Genomic DNA, 18,713 nt, shown 5'->3' with positions numbered 1-18,713 from the left:
AGGTAAGGGAGCTGGATCTTTGTGTGGACCAGTCATTAGACATGTACTGCCCAGGGGAGGGGCAGTAACCTTGGGCAAGGCGGCTCCCTTTGGCTGAGGGCAGTTCCTGGGAGATGCTCACTTGTGAGCTGACAGCACATAACACTCCTGGCGGGAGGATTGCCTGAAGACCTCTGTGTTGGAAGGGAGGATGTGGTTGGTGCTCTAACAGTGCCCATTACAAACTCCAAAAACTGGAGAATCTGAAAAAGGAAGGTTTGTTATCCCTTAGGCAAATTTTATAATCTCTAGTCCTGGCATATTCTGGGCTTTCCAGGACTATTTTTAAAGTGTGGTATGCTGGTCTAAATCAGCCTGGGGTTGGCAATTTTAAATACACACATAGATACAAACACAAACACACACACCTGAGTCATCTGAATTCTTTGGAAATATGTGTGTGCCAGCCAGAAATTCTAGATGCATTATTTGGAGTGACTTTATTGTAGTTTAATTATTGAGCATTTTCTTATTGAAGGATCTTAATGCACCTAACTTGAGAAAATCTGATGTTGCCATTGATTCAGTGCTGTGATCACATATAGGATTTGCTTGCATGACAGTTGTAGAGAGTAAGCAGAATAATCTAGGTACCAAAGACTGTGAATAGATTGGCAGACAGATTAGGAGAGTATAAGGTACTGTACTTGTAAAGTGAAGAACTTTGAGAAACCAGGTTCTCAGGGAAATCATCTAAGTCTTATGCGTTTTGTAGTTTGTAAGACCAACTAAATGCATTCAGCAAATGTCTACTGAGCACCTACCTTGTGTACGTCACATTGCAGTGAGCCTGGAATCTGGTAGAAGAATTAAGATGTGTACATGTAAGAGAATGCAATTCAAAGTAGAGAGTGGTAAGTGCTGTAAGAGAAGTGCATGTAAAGAGCTAGGGGAGGGACTTCCTAGGTGGCACAGGGGTTAAGAATCTGCCTGCCATTGCAGGGGACACAGGTTCGTTCCCTGGTCCAGGAAGATCCCACATGCTGCAGAGCAACTAAGCCCGTGTCCCACAAGTATTGAGCCTGTGCTCTAGAGCCCGTGAGCCACAACTATTGAGCCCACGTGCCACAATTACTGAAGCCCACGCACCTAGAGCCTGTGCTCCACAAGAGAAGCCACCACAGTGAGGAGCCTGTGCACCACAAGGAAGAGTAGCCCCCGCTCTCCGCAACTAGAGAAAGCCTGTGTGCAGCAATGAAGACCCAACGCAACCAATAAATAAATAAATAAACTTATGGAAATAAAAAAAAGAGCTAGGGGAGCTTGGGGGAGAAAGGTTTCTTTTGTTTGACGTTATCTGAACAGTGGAGTTGGTTGAGTTTGAACAAGACTTTGAAGGAAGAAGGGAGGAGGTGAGATTCTGGGGATCTTGGAGAGAGCAGAAAAGTTTATCACAGAGAGAAGGAAAAGGAGAGAATTGGAGACAATTAGAAATGTTTAACCTTCACTTGTGAGACATTAATGCATCAGTAGCAGGAATACAGTATAAAATTTGGATCCCCACACTTCCAAAATATTCAGGAGATGAAAAGTTGCAGAAATGTACAACTGAATTGATCATGAGGTTGAAGGAACTTTCATATGATATTGAATTTCATATAGGTGGGGGGTTCTGCTACAATTGTTTAAATCCATGAGTTAGTAATGTTTCTTGTAAATAAAACCACAATCACAAAAACACGAGTTACCTTTGGAAGATGCCAGAGAACCAATTTATTTTGAAAACTGGTAAAGGAGAAAAATATGAAACATTTATCTTGTGTTCCTGTGCAAACTCTGTATCATTTGTAATCAAATAACTGATGAGGAGTCATTTCTCTATGTAAATATTCCAGCTAATAAATGAAGATGGGATGATAGAATTCAAATATCACCATTTTGCAATCTCTGATGAAACAGTGTATCTCAGCAGTGATCAGCAATGGCTGCTAATATAACAAAAAGCAAGGCTAGCAGACGTGTGCCTCCTGATAGAAGTATACAGTATCACTTATGAAGTATTCTTATCCAAAAAATCAAGCCCGAATTTGAGCATCTACAGCTAACTAGTAGGGGGTGGAACAACATGTTAAATGACATCAGGAGGGTGCAGTCAGCCAACGACAGGTTGGTTAAGTGTAAATGTGTGACTTAATATCTTCAACAGATGACAGGGCAGGGCCAGGAGGGAGGCGGAGGGAGAAAAAGAGGAGGAGGTAGAGCAGGGAAGACTGAGAGAGATGAAGACAGATAAATAGATCTAGATAGATAGGATTTCATAACCTATTTTATGATTTCATAATCTATTATGATTATGAAAGATATGACTAGGAAGAGATTAGATATGTCTGCCATATTTCTGAATAGTAAAAGTAGGGACCATTGTGTGATTTCAAAGAAGTGATTTTAGGACAAATACAAGAAAATCCTTCTTTAGAGCGTAACTTGTTTTCCATAATTCATAAATGGTTTGGAAAAACTCATCGAGAAGTTTTGGGGGCATCTCTAATCTTTTGGGATGCTATTCAAAACCATGCTATGAAGTTGTAACAAACATGATTCCAGTATTGTACAGGTAAGATACCATGGTGTAGCCTGACCCATTTTTAAATGTTTACGCTACATAAGGTTTTAGAGCTTTTAAGAGAAATATGCTTTTCCATAGAAGAAATAGATATTATTAAATTTCTTTCTACTACCTGTAACTAAAAAAAGTTTATTAAAGTATAACAGATGTAGTGTGTACTTAATTGTATAGCTACATGAATTTTTACATACACATATACACAAAAAGGTATAGCATATCTCCTACATCCTGAAGGTTCCCTTAATGCTTCCCTGTCATCTGCCCCATTACCCAGGGGTAGCTAATGTTCTGACTCCCATCATTATAGATTAGTTTTGCCCTTTTAGGAATTGCATAAATGTAATCATAACACTTTTATCTCAGGCTTTTTTCACTCAACATAATGTCTGGGAGATTTGTTCATGTTTTGTGTGTATTAGTAGTTCTTTTTTTTATTTTATTGCTATTTAGTATTGTGTGAATATACCTTAATTTACTTATTCATTCTCTTGTAGTTTAATATTTGGGCAGGTGGGGACTTCCCTGGTGGTCCAGTGGTTAAGACTCCATGCTTCCGCTGCAGAGGGTGTGGGTTCGATCCCTGCTCAGGGAATTAAGATTCCACATGCCAGGTGGTGTGACCAAAAAAAAAAAAAATTTGGATATATTTACCAACTGTACATAAATAAAGCTGCCACGGACGTTGTTTTGGTAGACGTGATGCCTAATTACCTCTTGGGAATTGTTAGGTCATAGATAGGCACACGTTTATTTCTAGACATAATGCGAAATCATTTTCCCGAAATGACTGTCAGTTTACAGTGCCACCAGCAATGTATGAGCATTCTAGTTGCTCCACATCCTTGTCAGGACTTGGTATTGCAGTCTTTTTAATTTTAGCCACTGTCGTGGGTATTCATTCCTAAATTTGAACCACTGGTAATTGCTCCATCTTTTCCATCAAAGTACAGTTGACTCTTGAACAGCATGGGGGAGTTAGGAGCATGAACCCTCCATGCAGTTGGAAATCCAAGTGTAACTTTACAGTCGGCTTTCAGTATCTGAGATTTCGCCTCCAAGATTTTGTGTCTGTGGAATCAACCAACCTCAGATCGTGTAGTACTGTAATATGTATTTATTGGAAAAAATCTGCCTGTAAGTGGATGCTCATAGTTCAAACCCATGTTGTCAGGGTCAACTATTACACAGGTCCTCTTGTGTCTAATTGGTGGATCCTAACTGTGATCAGTTCTACATTGTTAATTCTTAAACTAAACTGTTACCTTTTTCTCTTCTCAGTTGTCACAGGTAGTACTGATGGAATTGGAAAATCATATGCAGAAGAGGTAGGTAATTTTCAAGACTTTTCTTTTTCCTGTAAAAATATAAGAACAAGTATAGAGTGATTTCTTACAGTGGTTTTGACTTTTGAAGTGAAAAGCATAAATATAATGTTATACAGTATAATAGATGTACTTTGTTTCGATCTTGTTAGAAATACTATATTTGCTTAAACACAACTTTAAAACAAATTTTTGTGCAAAATGTGTGTCAAACTTTTTATCCTGGTAACTTGGAATTGTGAAAGTTTTAGTGTAATTTTATTTTATATTGTGTAAGTATGGACAGTTCTCAGTTTTTAAAATTAATTGTTTTGGATTATTTCCCAAATGGTAGATATATTATTAGAGAGTGGTTGCATCTCCAGACAAGTCCATGGCATCATTTTCACAAGAAGGACTGTGATTGACAAATATTGACAGACACAGGCAGAGGATTCAAGTTCTCTGTAATGTAACGGAAGAATAGGCAACCGCAGTAGTCTGAAGACCACTGTGCAAAGCAGGAGCCTTGGCAGTGCTGTGGAGGCGAGCTTCTCACCTTCCAGTCCCACAGGGGCACCAGTAGCCCCTGATATTGCCCAGTTGTAATGAGGATCCTGGCAGATCCATTGCATCTCTCATTTGTCCTTTAAAAGGGGTTTTAAAAAAATCCTTTGTTTTTCCAGCTTTTTATTTTGAACATAAAAATACAGAAAATTTGCAAGAAGAGTACAGTGAACACCCATATACCTTTCACAGGGATTCACCAGTTGTTAACATTTTGTCACATTTAATTTATCATTATAATTATAATTGGGCTGGACCATTTGGGAGTTACAGACATTGTACCAATTCACTCCTGAATACTTCAGCATGAAGCTTCTGAGAACTGGAACATTCACACTTGTAACCACAGCACATTGGTCACACACAGGAAGTTTAACTTGACACAGTGCTATTATACAATGTACAGTCCATATACAAGTTTCCCAGTTGTCCCAATAATATCTTTTATAGAGCTTCTTTTTTTGTTCCAAAATCCATTTAAGGATTATGCATTCATAGCTTCTTGATGTCGTATCTCTCGACTAGGAGAGTTCCCTAGCCCCTCCTTTTTTTCTCTATTTTTCTTTTATAACGGTGGCATTTTTGAAAAAATCCAAGCCAGTTGTTTTGTAGATTTCTCAATTTGGATTTGTCTGATTGTTTCCTCATGATTAGATTCAAGTTAAACCTTTTTTAGCAGTAATGCTGCACAGGTGATACTGTGTTCTTTTGGGCTTATCTTATCAGGAGCCACAAGAAGTCCATTTGTTCCTTTATTGATTATTTTAAAATAAATTATTTATTAAGATGTATGCCATAATTTTCCATTATAAAAATACCTTTTCCCATTTGTAATTAATAAAGAATCTGTGGGGTGATACTTTGAGACTGTATGAATATCTCATTTCCCAACAATCTTCTACCCAATGTCTGTTGCTAATTTTTGCCTTAACTAGTTATTACTAGGGTGGTTTAAAAATGGTAATTTTCTAGTGATATCTTTCCTTTTACATTTATATTAGATGCTGTTTTTCTATCAAGAGCTTTTCCTTGTTCTTCCTCTCCTGTTAATTAAAAAAAAAAAACTATCAATATATATTCACAGGTTCCTTAGTGGTTTTATAAAAGATTAATTTAGCAAATTATTACCAACCTTAATTATTTTCATAAAAAATATTCTTCTATATCTTCTTATTTGCAATACCACTCTTTACTTAATAAAAGTTGACTTTAGGACTTAGGACTGAAAAATTAGTTTACTAAATTACTTATAGTTCATAGCACCTAATTTATTCTTATTTATATACTGCCTGGAGTAGTTCACTAAAAAGTTCCATGTATATCAGTGTTTTTTTCCTCTGCCCCTGTGTTTATGGGTCTCTGGGGTAGAAACCACGTTCTCATAAATCTTACCGGTTCTGTGCAACATTTACACAGTGCTGGGGAAGTACATAGAAGGTACTCCTCAGGACATTCTTAAGTCATCCAATTAATTATCTTAGCTTGCCTTTGTAGTCCATAAAGTATAATGTTTAAATAAACATTTTAAAATTGATTCAGTGTTTAGGAATTCCTTACATTTGAACTGTGGTTTTCTTTGCCGGTTCTGCAGTCTTCATGTATCCTGTCTAAAACAAAAACTTTCCTAAAGCTAATTTTTAAATTAAAGAAGTAATAGATACTTATGATTGAAAAAACTAAGTATAGACAGATACAAAATACAAGTAAAATTCTTCCTTTTTCTAAAACCTGTGACTTTTATATACTAGCTTGATTGATAAAGGTAACCCTTTGGAGAATCTTTGTAAAGTCTTCATTTTGATTTGCCCATTCATTGCACTTAGGTTTGCTTGTTTTTTAACTTGGATTAATATGGTTAGATTTTCTTAAAATGAGACTGTATCAGTAATTTACATTTTAAAGTGAAACATGCAGGTGTGATTCAGCTGTTTGGTCTCTTTTATTGTTTTAGTTAGCAAGGCATGGAATGAAGATTGTCCTTATCAGCAGATCACAGGACAAACTGAACCAGGTTTCCAGTGAAATCAGTAAGTTCTCACATCACCCTTCCCTCCTCTTGTGATCACAAAGGGAATATAGCTAATCTACGTTTAATGTCTCCAAGCAGATATCTGGCACTGACGTATTTATTTTAGTTCAGAAGGCTTCTTTTTCATGCTGTTAATGGGGTGTTTCACAGATGGATCATCAGTTTTTCCAAGTTAATAGGACTTTTATAATTTGCTTAAAATGTCTTTTCCTGACTCATTTAGGTTCTTTTGTCAGGAGTCAAATTCTCTGATCATTTTATCATGTTTTCCTTAAACATCTGAGTTCCTTTTCTGTTGTTTCATTTAAATATTCTTGCTTTTTTTTTACTCTTTGACTTCATTGTCTTTAAATGTATATCATCTATGATTGAGGACGAAATGCAAAAGGTAGCATATATACATATGACAGAGAAACTATCTTGAACTTTCTTCTTAGACAGCTGTGCTTGAGACCTCAATTGTAATATGCCAAACACTCTTTCAGCTGACATCCAATTAACCAACCAGATGGAGAAACCAGTGCTGTCCGTTTCCTTGAAAAATGTACTGACTCATGTTCCCAGTGTGCTGACTGTGGCCTGGAGTCTTCTCAGTGTGATGTGTGTCTACTTTTATTCCTGCAGGTCAAACAGTTTACTTATTAACAGTCAGTGGTGTTTGCTTCCAAATTTACTTATGCTGGGTGCATTTGTTATTAAGTATTCTGTAAACTGATATAGGGGAGTACTATAACTAAGTTGAAAGCTCTGAAAAAAAGTGAGAAAAGCAAGTTTTTCTAGAAATTGGCTGTTGGAAATTCCCTGACGGTCCAGTGGTTAGGACTTGCCAGACCCGGGTTCGATCCCTGGTCTGGGAACTAAGGTCCCATGAGTTGCATGATGCAGCCAAAAAAAAAAAAAAGAAAGAAATTTGTTTTGATTGTTTCATATGTGTTGCAGTTTTTGCTGCAGTATATGAGAACTGAAACTGCAATTATAAATAATGCATTATGGGTGTGGTTTTTGTAAGAAAGCCTGGAATTCCTGATAGCAGATCTAAATAAACTCAGATAAGGACTTGGTTTATTCATGGTTTAAATTAAAATACAATGTTTACAATGTGTATTTATCATTTTCTAGGATTGTTTGCTATAACTGACTTTTCTAAGTAGCCAGCCAACAAAAACTGCCCTGATTCATTCAGATGAGAAAGGATTTCTACTGTGTTTTTCTGTTATTTTCCCCTCAGCTTTTTGAGCTAAAACTGACATATAACATTATGTCAGTTTAAGGTGCACAACATACTTGTTTTATTGTTAACACTACCACCTTCTACTAACATTTATATAGTATGTTACCATTCATTTATTCCTCACTTGTAGTATCCTCTTTGATCCTTCAGACATCCTTGTGAGGTGTATTTTTTGGTTATTATTTCTACCCAGACCATAGCTCCTCCTGTTGGACAGAGTACACATTGATGCACTTTATCTTTAGGTGTGAAAAACAGATCTTTATAGATTCCTAATATAAAGTGTGTTAAATCTTTTTTTTTAAACACTGTCGAGAGCACAGATCTTTACAAAGCTGTGATATACAGTAAGTCTTGGACATTTAAGAATTTTAACTTTCAAGGTTTCAACTATGTAAAAGCAACCCTGAAGGTCCAAGACATATGGTATCTTGTAGTAGTTTTGCTAAGGTGTGAATTTGAATTAAGCCATGACAGTAAGGAGCCTGAGGTAGTTACTTATGTAAATAGTAGGTGAACTTAACATACTGCCTGGATCTTAGTACTGTTTCTCTCTTAGTTACTTGTAATCATGTGTATAATACCTCTTATGGTGATAAAAATGTGTGTACGTATGTGAGGGGTGTGTGTGTAAAACTGACTGTTAATGAAAGCACATACTAGTTGCTGGAAATAAAGGTTCATAGGCAGAAAATAGAAGCTTTTGATGAAATGGAACGTTGAATTTCCAAATGCTATGCTGTGAATGAATCCACCACCTATTTGATACAGAAACGAGAAAAGCTACCTCATGACACTCACAGCATGTGCTCCAGCCTGTACAGAAATTGCCCAATGAGTCAGAAGATACGTTTTAATGATATTTGAGAATTTGGTTAACTTGTGATATGAGGTGACACATGACTGTGGGCAGAAATGTGATTCTGGAGAAAGACAGGATCCTGTTCAAACATTTTTCATGAAGGAACAGATGGTGAAGGCACTGAATTGACCTTTATTTTGAGGGAAAAAGAATTTTTTTTAGTTGAAAACTTTGAAAAATGCTTTTCTGGGCATAATAGAAATTTAATGGAAGAGGTGGTATCAGCAGACCAGGTCATCCATTCTAGGCTGAAGAAATAAATACACAGAGGAGATTTATAAGTTTGTACAAGTTTTCAACGGAGATGTAAATCATCTTTGAGAGGATAATGTTTCACTGAACATATATATTCCAGAAGAAGGGAGGACCAGAATTTAATGTTGGCAGGGACAGACTATGTTTATGCCTTCAGCAGATCTTTATCGAATGCCTGTGTACCAGGTACTGTGCTAGGCAGTCAGGAGACAGTAGTGAACAGCTAGATGCAGCCCTTGCCCTCATGGAACGTATTATATGGAAGTGGAGATGGAAAAAAAACGGTAAATAAAACCAAAATAAATAAAACCAAAAAAAGACAGATAAATAATTGCAGTTTGTAGTAAGTACCATGAAGGAAACAAGTAAGGGACCAGAGAGAGAACACAGGGAGTTCTTATGTTGTAGCAACACAGCGAATGTTATGGCTGGCAGAGTGTGAAAGGGCCAGACTCAGGACCTCTTGCCCATAAGAGGAGCAGGCTGGAGCCTTAGTGAGGAGATACCTGCTGAGTGCTCTTGGGGGTGAGTGGTAGAGGGAGTGTGTGTGCAGGTTGCAATGGTAGAGTTACTCCAGCATTTCCACTTCCTTACGCCTTTGGGTCCTTGACTCTACATTCTGCCATGGGAAGTTGTGGCCTCCCTATTGATTAAATGTGGGCTATCATGGAGTCCTGGTTTCAGTCAGCCAACCAAGTTAACTCTTAGAGCCCCTTCTAACTGTATAAGCTAACCGTTAAATCCCAAATCTCTAGTAAGTGACTCGTATAAAATATATTGGCCCAATCTGTGGTGTATTTTGTTTTCCTTAGCCTAACACAGGTTTTTCCAGGTTTCTACCAACACGAATTAGCAAAATTTGACAATTATTTTTGTGTAGAAGTTATTACTTCATGGATCAGACTTTGCACTTGTTCCGCTGAGAATGTCAGTATAACCCTGTTATGGGTTGGTGGTAAGAGATGTTCCAGCTAGGTTTTGAGGAGAAGAGGAATTCCCTTGCAAGCAAATTATCCTTCTATTTATGGTGAGGTTATTACGGGATTTACAAGCCAGGGAAAGCTAATCTCTTCAGATACAAGAGAGCAGGCTATTTCTGTTTCCACTGGCAAGGGAGGGATGGGTGTGGGTGGGTCCAGATTCTTAGCTTCAGCAGAGACCACCCGTATATCCTCATCCCCAGTCTCAGGGTCTCATTCTTTCTCATTCAGTTTCACTTTCACCCCTGAAACTTGGAAAGTCTGTGGAATTCAACTTCCATTGTAATTCTGCAAATGGCACAGTTAAATCTAATGTTAGTTAGGTGAGCTCTGTGGCTTTAAGACATAAAAGTTTTTATTGGGATTGCCATAGAAGTTCTCTGGATCCTGATCGTAAATGTGAGCTTGAAAGCTTAAAGACCCCAGCTTGTCCTTTTCTTTTCATAAGAACTCCAATGCATTCAGAAGACGCCACATACCACAGTCTTTGTTTGTTTTGTATTGAAACAATATTATAGTTGATGGACAGTATTATATGTTACAGGTATACAGTGCAGCGAGTCACAGTTTTTAAAGGTTATACTCCATTTATAGTTATTATAAAATATTGGCTCTATTCCCTGTGTTGTACAGTATATCCTTGTAGCTTATTTTGCACATAGTGGTTTGTATGTTTTAATACCCTACCTCTGTATCGCCCCTCCCCTCTTCCCACTGATAACCACTAGCTTGTTCCCTTTCTCTGTGAGTCTTGTTCTTTTTTCTTATATTTACTAGTTTGTTGTATTTTTTAGATTTCACATATAAGTGATATCATACAGTATTTGTCTTCCTCTATCTGACTTATTTCACTTAGCATAATCCCTCCAAGTCCATGCATGTTACTGCAAATAGCAAAATTTCATTTTTTATGGCTGAGTAGTATTCCACTGTGTGCATATATCTATGTATATACACACACACACACATATACCTCTTGTTTATCCATTCATCTTTTGATGGACACTTAGATTGCTTCCATATCTTGGCAATTGTAAATGCTGCTATGAACCCTGGGGTGCATGGATCTTTTCGAGTTAGTATTTTTGTTTTTTTGGGGGGGATATATACCCAGGAGTGGAATTGCCGGGTCATAAGGTAATTCTATTTTCAGTTTCTTGAGAAACTTCATGCTGTTTTCCACAGTGGCTGTACCAATTTACATTCCCACCAACAGTGTAGGAGGGCTCCCTTTTCTCCACATCCTCGCCTACATTTGTTATTTGTGTTCTTTTTTATGACAGCCATTCTGACAGGTGTGAGGTGGTGGCTCCATGGGGTTTTGATTTGCTTGCCCAGTCTTTGTAGTCATCGTTTCTTCCAAACTCAAATGTAGCAGCTGCTTGGTCCTTGAAGGCACTTCTTCAGTAGATACTTTGCTACAATCATCAATCACCGTTAATTTGATTAATAGTGACACTACTGCATCAAATCAAACCCCTGTAGAAGTCTTTCGATGCTACATTTTGGGCTTCCACTCCTGATCCCAGTTTCTACATCAGTCAGGAAACAGAAGTCAAGCAAGTTTAACTAGGCTGATTTGTCTCTCCTGGTCCAGCTCTGACACTCACTCCAGTGGGTAAAACTCATTCCTCTTCCTTCCCTGTCTCACTGAAAGGAGAAGAGAGGGAAGGAGGAGATTGAAAAAGCAACCAAGTGCCAGCTGGAGAGAAATAGGGCTCCTCTAACTCTCTACTGTCATTATGTAAACTTGGGGATTCTATGCCTTGAGAAGTAATTCCTGGTGAATGTGGAGGACTCATCAGAGTTCTTCAGAAAAGATTTAAAAGGATTATATACAATTTCATAGGGAACTAAATGTTTCGCCAACAGTGGATAAATGTTTTCACAGGATTGACCACTTTGAGGAAATTACAGTTCTTTGTAAGGATACCTGTCACTCGTTGAATTAAGTCAAGCTGAAAGTCACCACACGTATAATAAGCTTATTTTATTACATTGTTAGCCAGGATTATGAATATATCAAGTGTTTTTATAGATTTTGATTTGTCAAAAAAACCTCCTGGATAATTTTTAAACTCTGCATTGAGTTTTTACTTGCAGTAAAGCACAATGCAAAGGAGACTGGCTTTCAGAGCAACCTCTTGTTCACAGAATATAGAGATGGGGATATTAATAGTTCATGTTATTATGTGGCAATCGGTAATTCTCACTGGATACAGTTTAATCAACTTTGATTTTAAAAACATTTCTGTCTTTGATTTAAAAAAAAAACAAATATGATGTTCTTTTTTTTTTTTTTTTGTAATTTATGTCAGGGTGAAAACCTTTAGGAGGGCCCCAAAATTTCATGGCTTTATTTCTTGAAATGCAAGGCTTTTATAAATGTAAGTCTTACTGGTCTGTATTCGACAGAGGAATAGGTTAAGGTGAACAGAATCAGTTTCACTTTTTCAGTCCTTACCTATGATCATATCTGTGCAGTTAAGGTGTGGATTTGACCAAACATGTTTTTTCCACAGTTTTCTGATGCACTATCAGTATCGTTAATATGGTGCTTTGTTGTATTTAGCTTATTCATCTACATAAGGACATGTGAAGCATTATTGTGTTTAATAAAACTAGAACCACATGATGGTAGGATTAGAGTTAATCTCATGCAGCCCCTGGAGTCATATATATGTATATATTTTTATCACTTCTGTAGTACCAGAAATATTTTGATGGCCCTGAGATAAGTTCACTATTTCAAGGTCAGGAGCCATCAGGAACCAAAAAACCATCCCAGTTTGCCTCTACTGATTTTGCTTGTAGTACCTATGACTGTGGAAGTACCTTCTTACTCCAGGTTCCCCAAATTCCTCAGTGTTCCTGGCCTTCCAGAAAGTGCCATTCTGCACTGTCTATAAGACTGAGACTCTTCAAGCCATACAGCAGGTACCAGGATAGTTTCCTGGGAGGTCTTTGAAGCATTGTTTCCCTGTATGGGAGTATAATCCTTGTTCCCTACCAGTGGGCTTGTCATGCCTCATTAAGTGAGATTTACTGTTAAATGAAGCATTTCTGGCATGGTGATAGTTACAAATCTGTTCTATCTAATTATATCCTGTTAGGGAGAAAGATTCTTATTGAGCCTATGCAAATAATTACATTACCATGGAAAGTAAAAGAACTCAGTAAAGACATGTTGTGTAATATTTGACCATTATTCTGATTAGTTTTGCAGACAAGGCCAGTCAATATGCGCTGTAGGGACTTCCCTGGCAGTTCAGTGATTAAGACTTTGCCTTCAGGTGCAGGGAGTGCAGTTTCACGATCCCTGGTCGGGGAGCTAAGATCCCACATGCCTCACCACCAAAAAACCAAAACATAAAACAAAAGCAGTACTGTAACAAATTCAATAAAGACTTTAAAAATGGTCCACATCAAAAACAAATCTTAAAAAAAGTGTTGTATTTTCTACACAGTTTCCATCTTTAAATCAACCTAACAATTTACTAGTTTATGTTCCAGTTACTATTGTCACGTAACAAATCACGCCAGACTTATAAATGTAAAATAACCATTTGAGGTGCTCACAGATTCTGCTGGTCATGAATTTTGCCAAGACTGGGGGGAGGGGGTCAACATTTTGCCCCTCATAGCATTACTGAGGTCACTCAGTGATGCTCAGCAGGTGCATTGTTTGGTCTAGAGGATCTGAGATGGCTTCTCACGGTTTGGTGTCATGGCCTGGCTGGGACTGTTGACTTCGGTGCCTCCGCGGAGCTTCTCCAGCAGGTCCATCTCAGGGTAGCTGGACTTCTTACGTGGTAGCTATCTTTCCCCAGAGTGAACGTCCTAAGAGAACCAGGCAGAAGCTGAGGTCTTTTGGTGACCCACTCTCAGAGTTCGTATGCTGTTACTTTGCTGTACTCTGTTGGTAAAAGCAGTGATGAGCCTGCTCAGATTCAACAGGAGAGGAAAGACACCACCTCTCGATGGGGGGAGTGACATGGTATCTTTGGAGAGCATGTGGGAAGGGCGATATTTTTGTGAAAATAAAATCTGGATTTGGGAAAATAGAGTCTGCCACATTTTATAAGCTTTATTAAGATTTCCCAGAGAATGTTTTTCCTAGATTCAGAGGGATCAGTAGGAGTAACATATTCAAAGAGTGTTTCATTCCAATTTGCCCAAGTATAGCCAGCCGCCATGAGACTTAGTGAAAAATGAAGGAGAAAGATGTTTTCTCAAAACCACTATTAAATTTCCCTCATGGGTTCCATTCAGTCTTGCAAAATTAATTCTTGTTCCATTGAATCTTGGGTCAGCAGCATGGTTTTACAAAGTGTCTGATTTTCTGATGAAAGAGTCTTGTAAATACTGGCTCAGGTTGCTGGTACAGTCTGTCCAGGAGTCTGCTCTTAGTGGTGATGTTGGGTTACACTGGGCAGGAAACCTGACCCAGGAGTCAATAATAATCAAGAATACTGGTATAGGCCTTTATTGAGGCTTTATTCTTTGAATGTTTCATCCTAGAGACTCAATCTTCCTTGTAGCTTATGGCCTGGCCTTTTGGCACGCTTGAAGGAAAAGTAGAAACCACCTGTTCATAAGACTCATGGTCTCTGGTTAATGTATTACAGTAATTAACAGTGTCAGAATGGAATCCCCTATTGGGATATAATATACAGCTAATTAATGATTTAGTCAGTGCTTATCCTGAGGGCACAAGCCTTGTGATGGACACTAAAGGCATTGGTAAATACATCTTCAGGGACTTTTATAAAGTGTGTTTTAAACCTGCCACCAATTAACAAGAGTATTTAATACTTAGAAAATAATCTTAGAAGTCATTTTGTTTGCATTATTGTGCCAGTCTTTGCACAGGATCATGAATGTGTTCTGTCCACCCTGAAAAGTATACAGGTGCAAAACACGTTTATTGTTAGTTACACCGCGGGTCTGCCCATGTTATGGGTGTGGTAGACAGGGCAGCTTTCATGATAGAGTTAAGCTGGTTAAAGATGTGGAGAATACATATCTAGTTCTTCCCAATAGCCTCCTTGCTCAGTAGTGCTACCTAGTGGCTATCTGGGAAGTACCAGAGATAGTTTGGGTGTAAAATATATGTTAACAATTTTATTATTTTTAATTTGAGGCTTAAGTTTGAGAAGGCAGTGTCATAAAGGGAGACTGGTGATTACAGCAAAATATAAGCATAAGTTATAGGTGCCGAAGACAAGAAGTGATTACAGTCTTGGTTTGGGGTGGCAGTGATTAAAATAAAGCATAGCTGTAAGAAGCTAATTATTATGAAATCTAGCTTTTTCAGAAATAAGAAACTTCTGTTAAAAAATGATTCAAGGGCATGACAAAAGTCAACACAAAAGCTCAAAAAGTTAACGAGCTGTTAGGAAGTACGAGTGTTCTGGGAAGATGAGGAGCCTGGCCAGGCGAGGTACTGAAGGCACAGAACAATTTTTTATAGCTTTCTTGTTAAGAGAAGACTGAATGATCAAAGGTTAAGTTTCTTCTCAACAACTGGTTTCAAACTGTTTAATTCATAAGCTTTCTTTGTAGGTTTTAATATATTTTATACATCCACATATATATTATATATATATATTTAGATTACAAATTAACACTATTACCTGTAACCTAAAATGTGTTAACTTTGTGTTCTCTTATAAGATGTTGCATATATCACGCTCAATTTGCTATCCTAATTAGAGTTTTCTTTAAGAATTTTAGTCTTTAGAAATTGGCCAGGTAATCAAAGATTCCTCGTTGTTTAACTCACTGTGATATTAGTATAGTATCTTAAGGCCAGTTTATTTACAATGGCATTGCAGAGCAATACAGTCATTATTGATACCAAGTTTGTCAGAGACGGTATTTGAAAGTTTTACACAGAAGACAGGAAGAGTGCTTAAGATCAGATGATTTGCAGCATTGTCTGTAATTTAGAAGAGCTAATAACTCTTTAATAAAGACATCATTTTTATGACTTTAAATCGTATGTGTGGAAGCAGTGATAATAACCTCCAATTTGTAAACCCTGTGTAGAAGATTTAAAAGCTCAAAGAATGAAATGTTTAGTGCACTGTATTGTACTGTGATATCAGAAAGAAGACATAGAACTATGTTAAAAATTAAAATGGTCAAACTAGTTCTACCTTAGCCAAGTATTTACCTTAATTAGAAGTTTATGTCTAAGTTGGATTCTTACCGATTGTAAAAATATTTCAAAAGTTTGTATTAGTGCAGTTTTAAATAACTAATAGTTGTTAGCCAAATGTCTGTCTGACTTTTTGAACTATCACTGCTTGAGCTGATCATTCTTTGAGAAGGCTTTTTCTGAAATTCCCAGTACATTTAAAGCATTAGAAGTTTTGTCCTTGCTTGGTAATTTTTGAGTTTTCTCAGATTTAAGTGAGCACATATTAGAAAAGAACAGGGGTTTTAAAATGTAAAACAGAGAGTTGCTTGATAGTATTGTTCATTGCACTGAAATCTACTTTGTCCAACTTTCTTGTGATTGGTGTTAGTATCCAGCTTTCTTTTGACTAGTGTTAGCACAATATATCTTTTTCTGTCTTTATTGTTAGTCTATCTGCACTTCATATTTAAAATGGGTTTCTTGTAGACAGCATAGATTTGGTCTTGCTTTTCATCCAATTTGATGATTTCTGCCTTTTAATTGGTATGCTCAGACCATTAACGTTTAATGTTGTTGATATGATTGGGTTGAAATTTACAAGTTTACTCTTTGATTTCTGTTTGTCCCATCTGTTCATTTCCATTTTTTTATTTTTCTGTCTGCTTTTGGGTTAATAGCATGGTTTTTATTCTTGCATATCATTTTCTTCCTTGGCTTATTGGCTGTACATCTTTTTTTTGGTTTGTTTTTAGTGATTGCTTTTGATTTTGCAGAGTACATCTTTAACTTATCACAGCGTACTGCTTCATGTGTAGCATACAAACCTGCTGATCCTGTACTTCCTTTCCATACATTCTGTTTCTCTGTGTGTTATGGACTGTGTAACATAGTACTTTCGCCTTAGTCAACTGTATTTTTTTAATTAATTAATTAATTAATTAATTGGCTGTAATGGGTCTTCGTGGCTGCCTGCGGGCTTTTCTCTAGTTGTGTGAGCGGAGGCTCCTCTGTTGCTGTGCGCGGGCTTCTTTTTGCAGTGGCTTCTCTTGTTGTGGAGCATGGTCTCTAGGCATGCGGGTTTCAGTAGTTGTGGCACGCAGGCTCTAGAGCACAGGCTCAGTAGTTGTGGCGCATCGGTTTAGTTGCTCCGCTGCATGTGGGATCTTCCTATCCCAGGGATCAAACCAGTGTCCCCTGCATTGGCAGGAGGATTCTTAACCATTGCGCCACCAGGGAAGTCCAGTCAACTGTATTTTAAAGAGAATTAAATTTATTTTTTAAGTATTTTATATTTACACATGTATTACCACTCCTGATGTTCTTCACCCCTTTGTGTAAAGATTTCAATGAGACTTTTTTTTTCCTGTCTGAAAGATGTCCTTTAACATCTCTTGTAGTGCTGGTTTGCTGGTGACAAATTCTTTTTGTATATCTGAAAAAAACCTTTATTTTTGAAGTATATTTTCCCTGGGTATAAAATTTTAAGTTGACAGGTGCTCCCCCCACCCCCCATACTGTAACTATTTTGTTTCACTGCCTTCTGGCTTGCAGTGTTTCTGACAGGAAGTCTGTTGGCCATTTAGTTCATCAAATATTTTTTCTATCCCTCACCCTTTTCCTGAAACTCCAGTTATACATATATTAAACTGATTGACATTTTCCCTCAACTCGCTGATAGTGTGCTCTTTCTTCCCTTTTCATTTTGGATGGTGTCTCTTGCTATGCCTTTTTCCTGTAGTGTCTAAGCTACTATTAATCCTGTTATTGTAGTTTGTTTGTTTTTATCCAGACGTGTTTTTCTCTATATATAAAAATTTAGGTCTTTTTTATATCTTCTTTCTCTGTTTTTAAAATGTTCACTGTACTTTCTGGAACATATAGAATATAGCATCTTCTCTCTTTCTCAAGAGAGAACAACACTGGTTTGAACTGCATGGTTCCACTTATACAGATTGTTTTGAGTGTATACTACATGATCTATAGATGCACAACTGCAGATATGGGGTGCTGCCTGTAAAATTTTATGTTGATTTTTCAACTGTGCAGGGGGTCAGCACCCCAACTCCCGAGTCGTTCAAGGATCAACTGTATATATATGTCTGTCTTTCTTGCTTTTGGTCTCACTCACACTCACTCTCTATTCTGTCTGCTAATTGTACAGTTTCTGTCTTTCCCAAATGCTCAAGTCTGTTTCCTCAATGCAGGGGATACTGTCTTTATGTGAGTTCTCTCCTCATCCCAGTCTCGAAAACCTAAGTGGGCAATAAGCTAGGGCAACTACAGGGGTCACCTTGTTTATTTCCCTTCAATGAAGTATTCCTCTCCTGAACTATCTATGGTCCAGCGTCTGAAAACCATTGTTTCTTATATTTTGCCAATTTTTTAAGTTTAAAGTGATAGAGTAAATCTGGTTTCTGTTATACCATCATGACTATAAGCAGAAGCATCCCCACCCCATTTTTTTTCTACCATTATAGATTTCCTAGTAAATATAATTACTATCTTTGCACATGTCTATAAATGTGTGGTCTGCATTAGACGTTAAAGAGAGAAAAGGACTCAATTCTTTTGCAAATGTTTGCACGGCCCAGTGTGATTAAGGGGGCTGTGCCCACTTAGCAGGTATTGTTTTGGTGACTGAAGAGTCATTATGAAACCTCACAGTGTTCTTAATATTGCACAGAAAGATGCTTTTGACATTTAGCTGATGTTCCAGTTTTGGCACAAGTGTTTTTCTG

General features: G+C 37.5%; 1 protein-coding gene across 2 annotated transcripts in view; it reads left to right on the top strand.

Moving 5' to 3' along the window:
- Window positions 1-18,713, top strand: part of HSD17B12 (hydroxysteroid 17-beta dehydrogenase 12) — a 155,903-nt gene that overhangs the window by 53,938 nt on the left and 83,252 nt on the right. For both annotated transcript variants that reach the window (XM_057747479.1, XM_057747478.1), the window contains exons 2-3: window positions 3,884-3,930; window positions 6,425-6,500. In XM_057747479.1, the coding sequence (XP_057603462.1) occupies window positions 3,884-3,930; window positions 6,425-6,500 (123 nt within the window). The remainder of the gene's footprint in view (window positions 1-3,883; window positions 3,931-6,424; window positions 6,501-18,713) is intronic.

This window comes from Hippopotamus amphibius, chromosome 9 (genome assembly GCF_030028045.1).
Source record: "Hippopotamus amphibius kiboko isolate mHipAmp2 chromosome 9, mHipAmp2.hap2, whole genome shotgun sequence".
NCBI classification, from domain to species: Eukaryota; Metazoa; Chordata; class Mammalia; order Artiodactyla; family Hippopotamidae; genus Hippopotamus; species Hippopotamus amphibius.
This window is presented reverse-complemented; position numbering and strand designations above follow the sequence as displayed.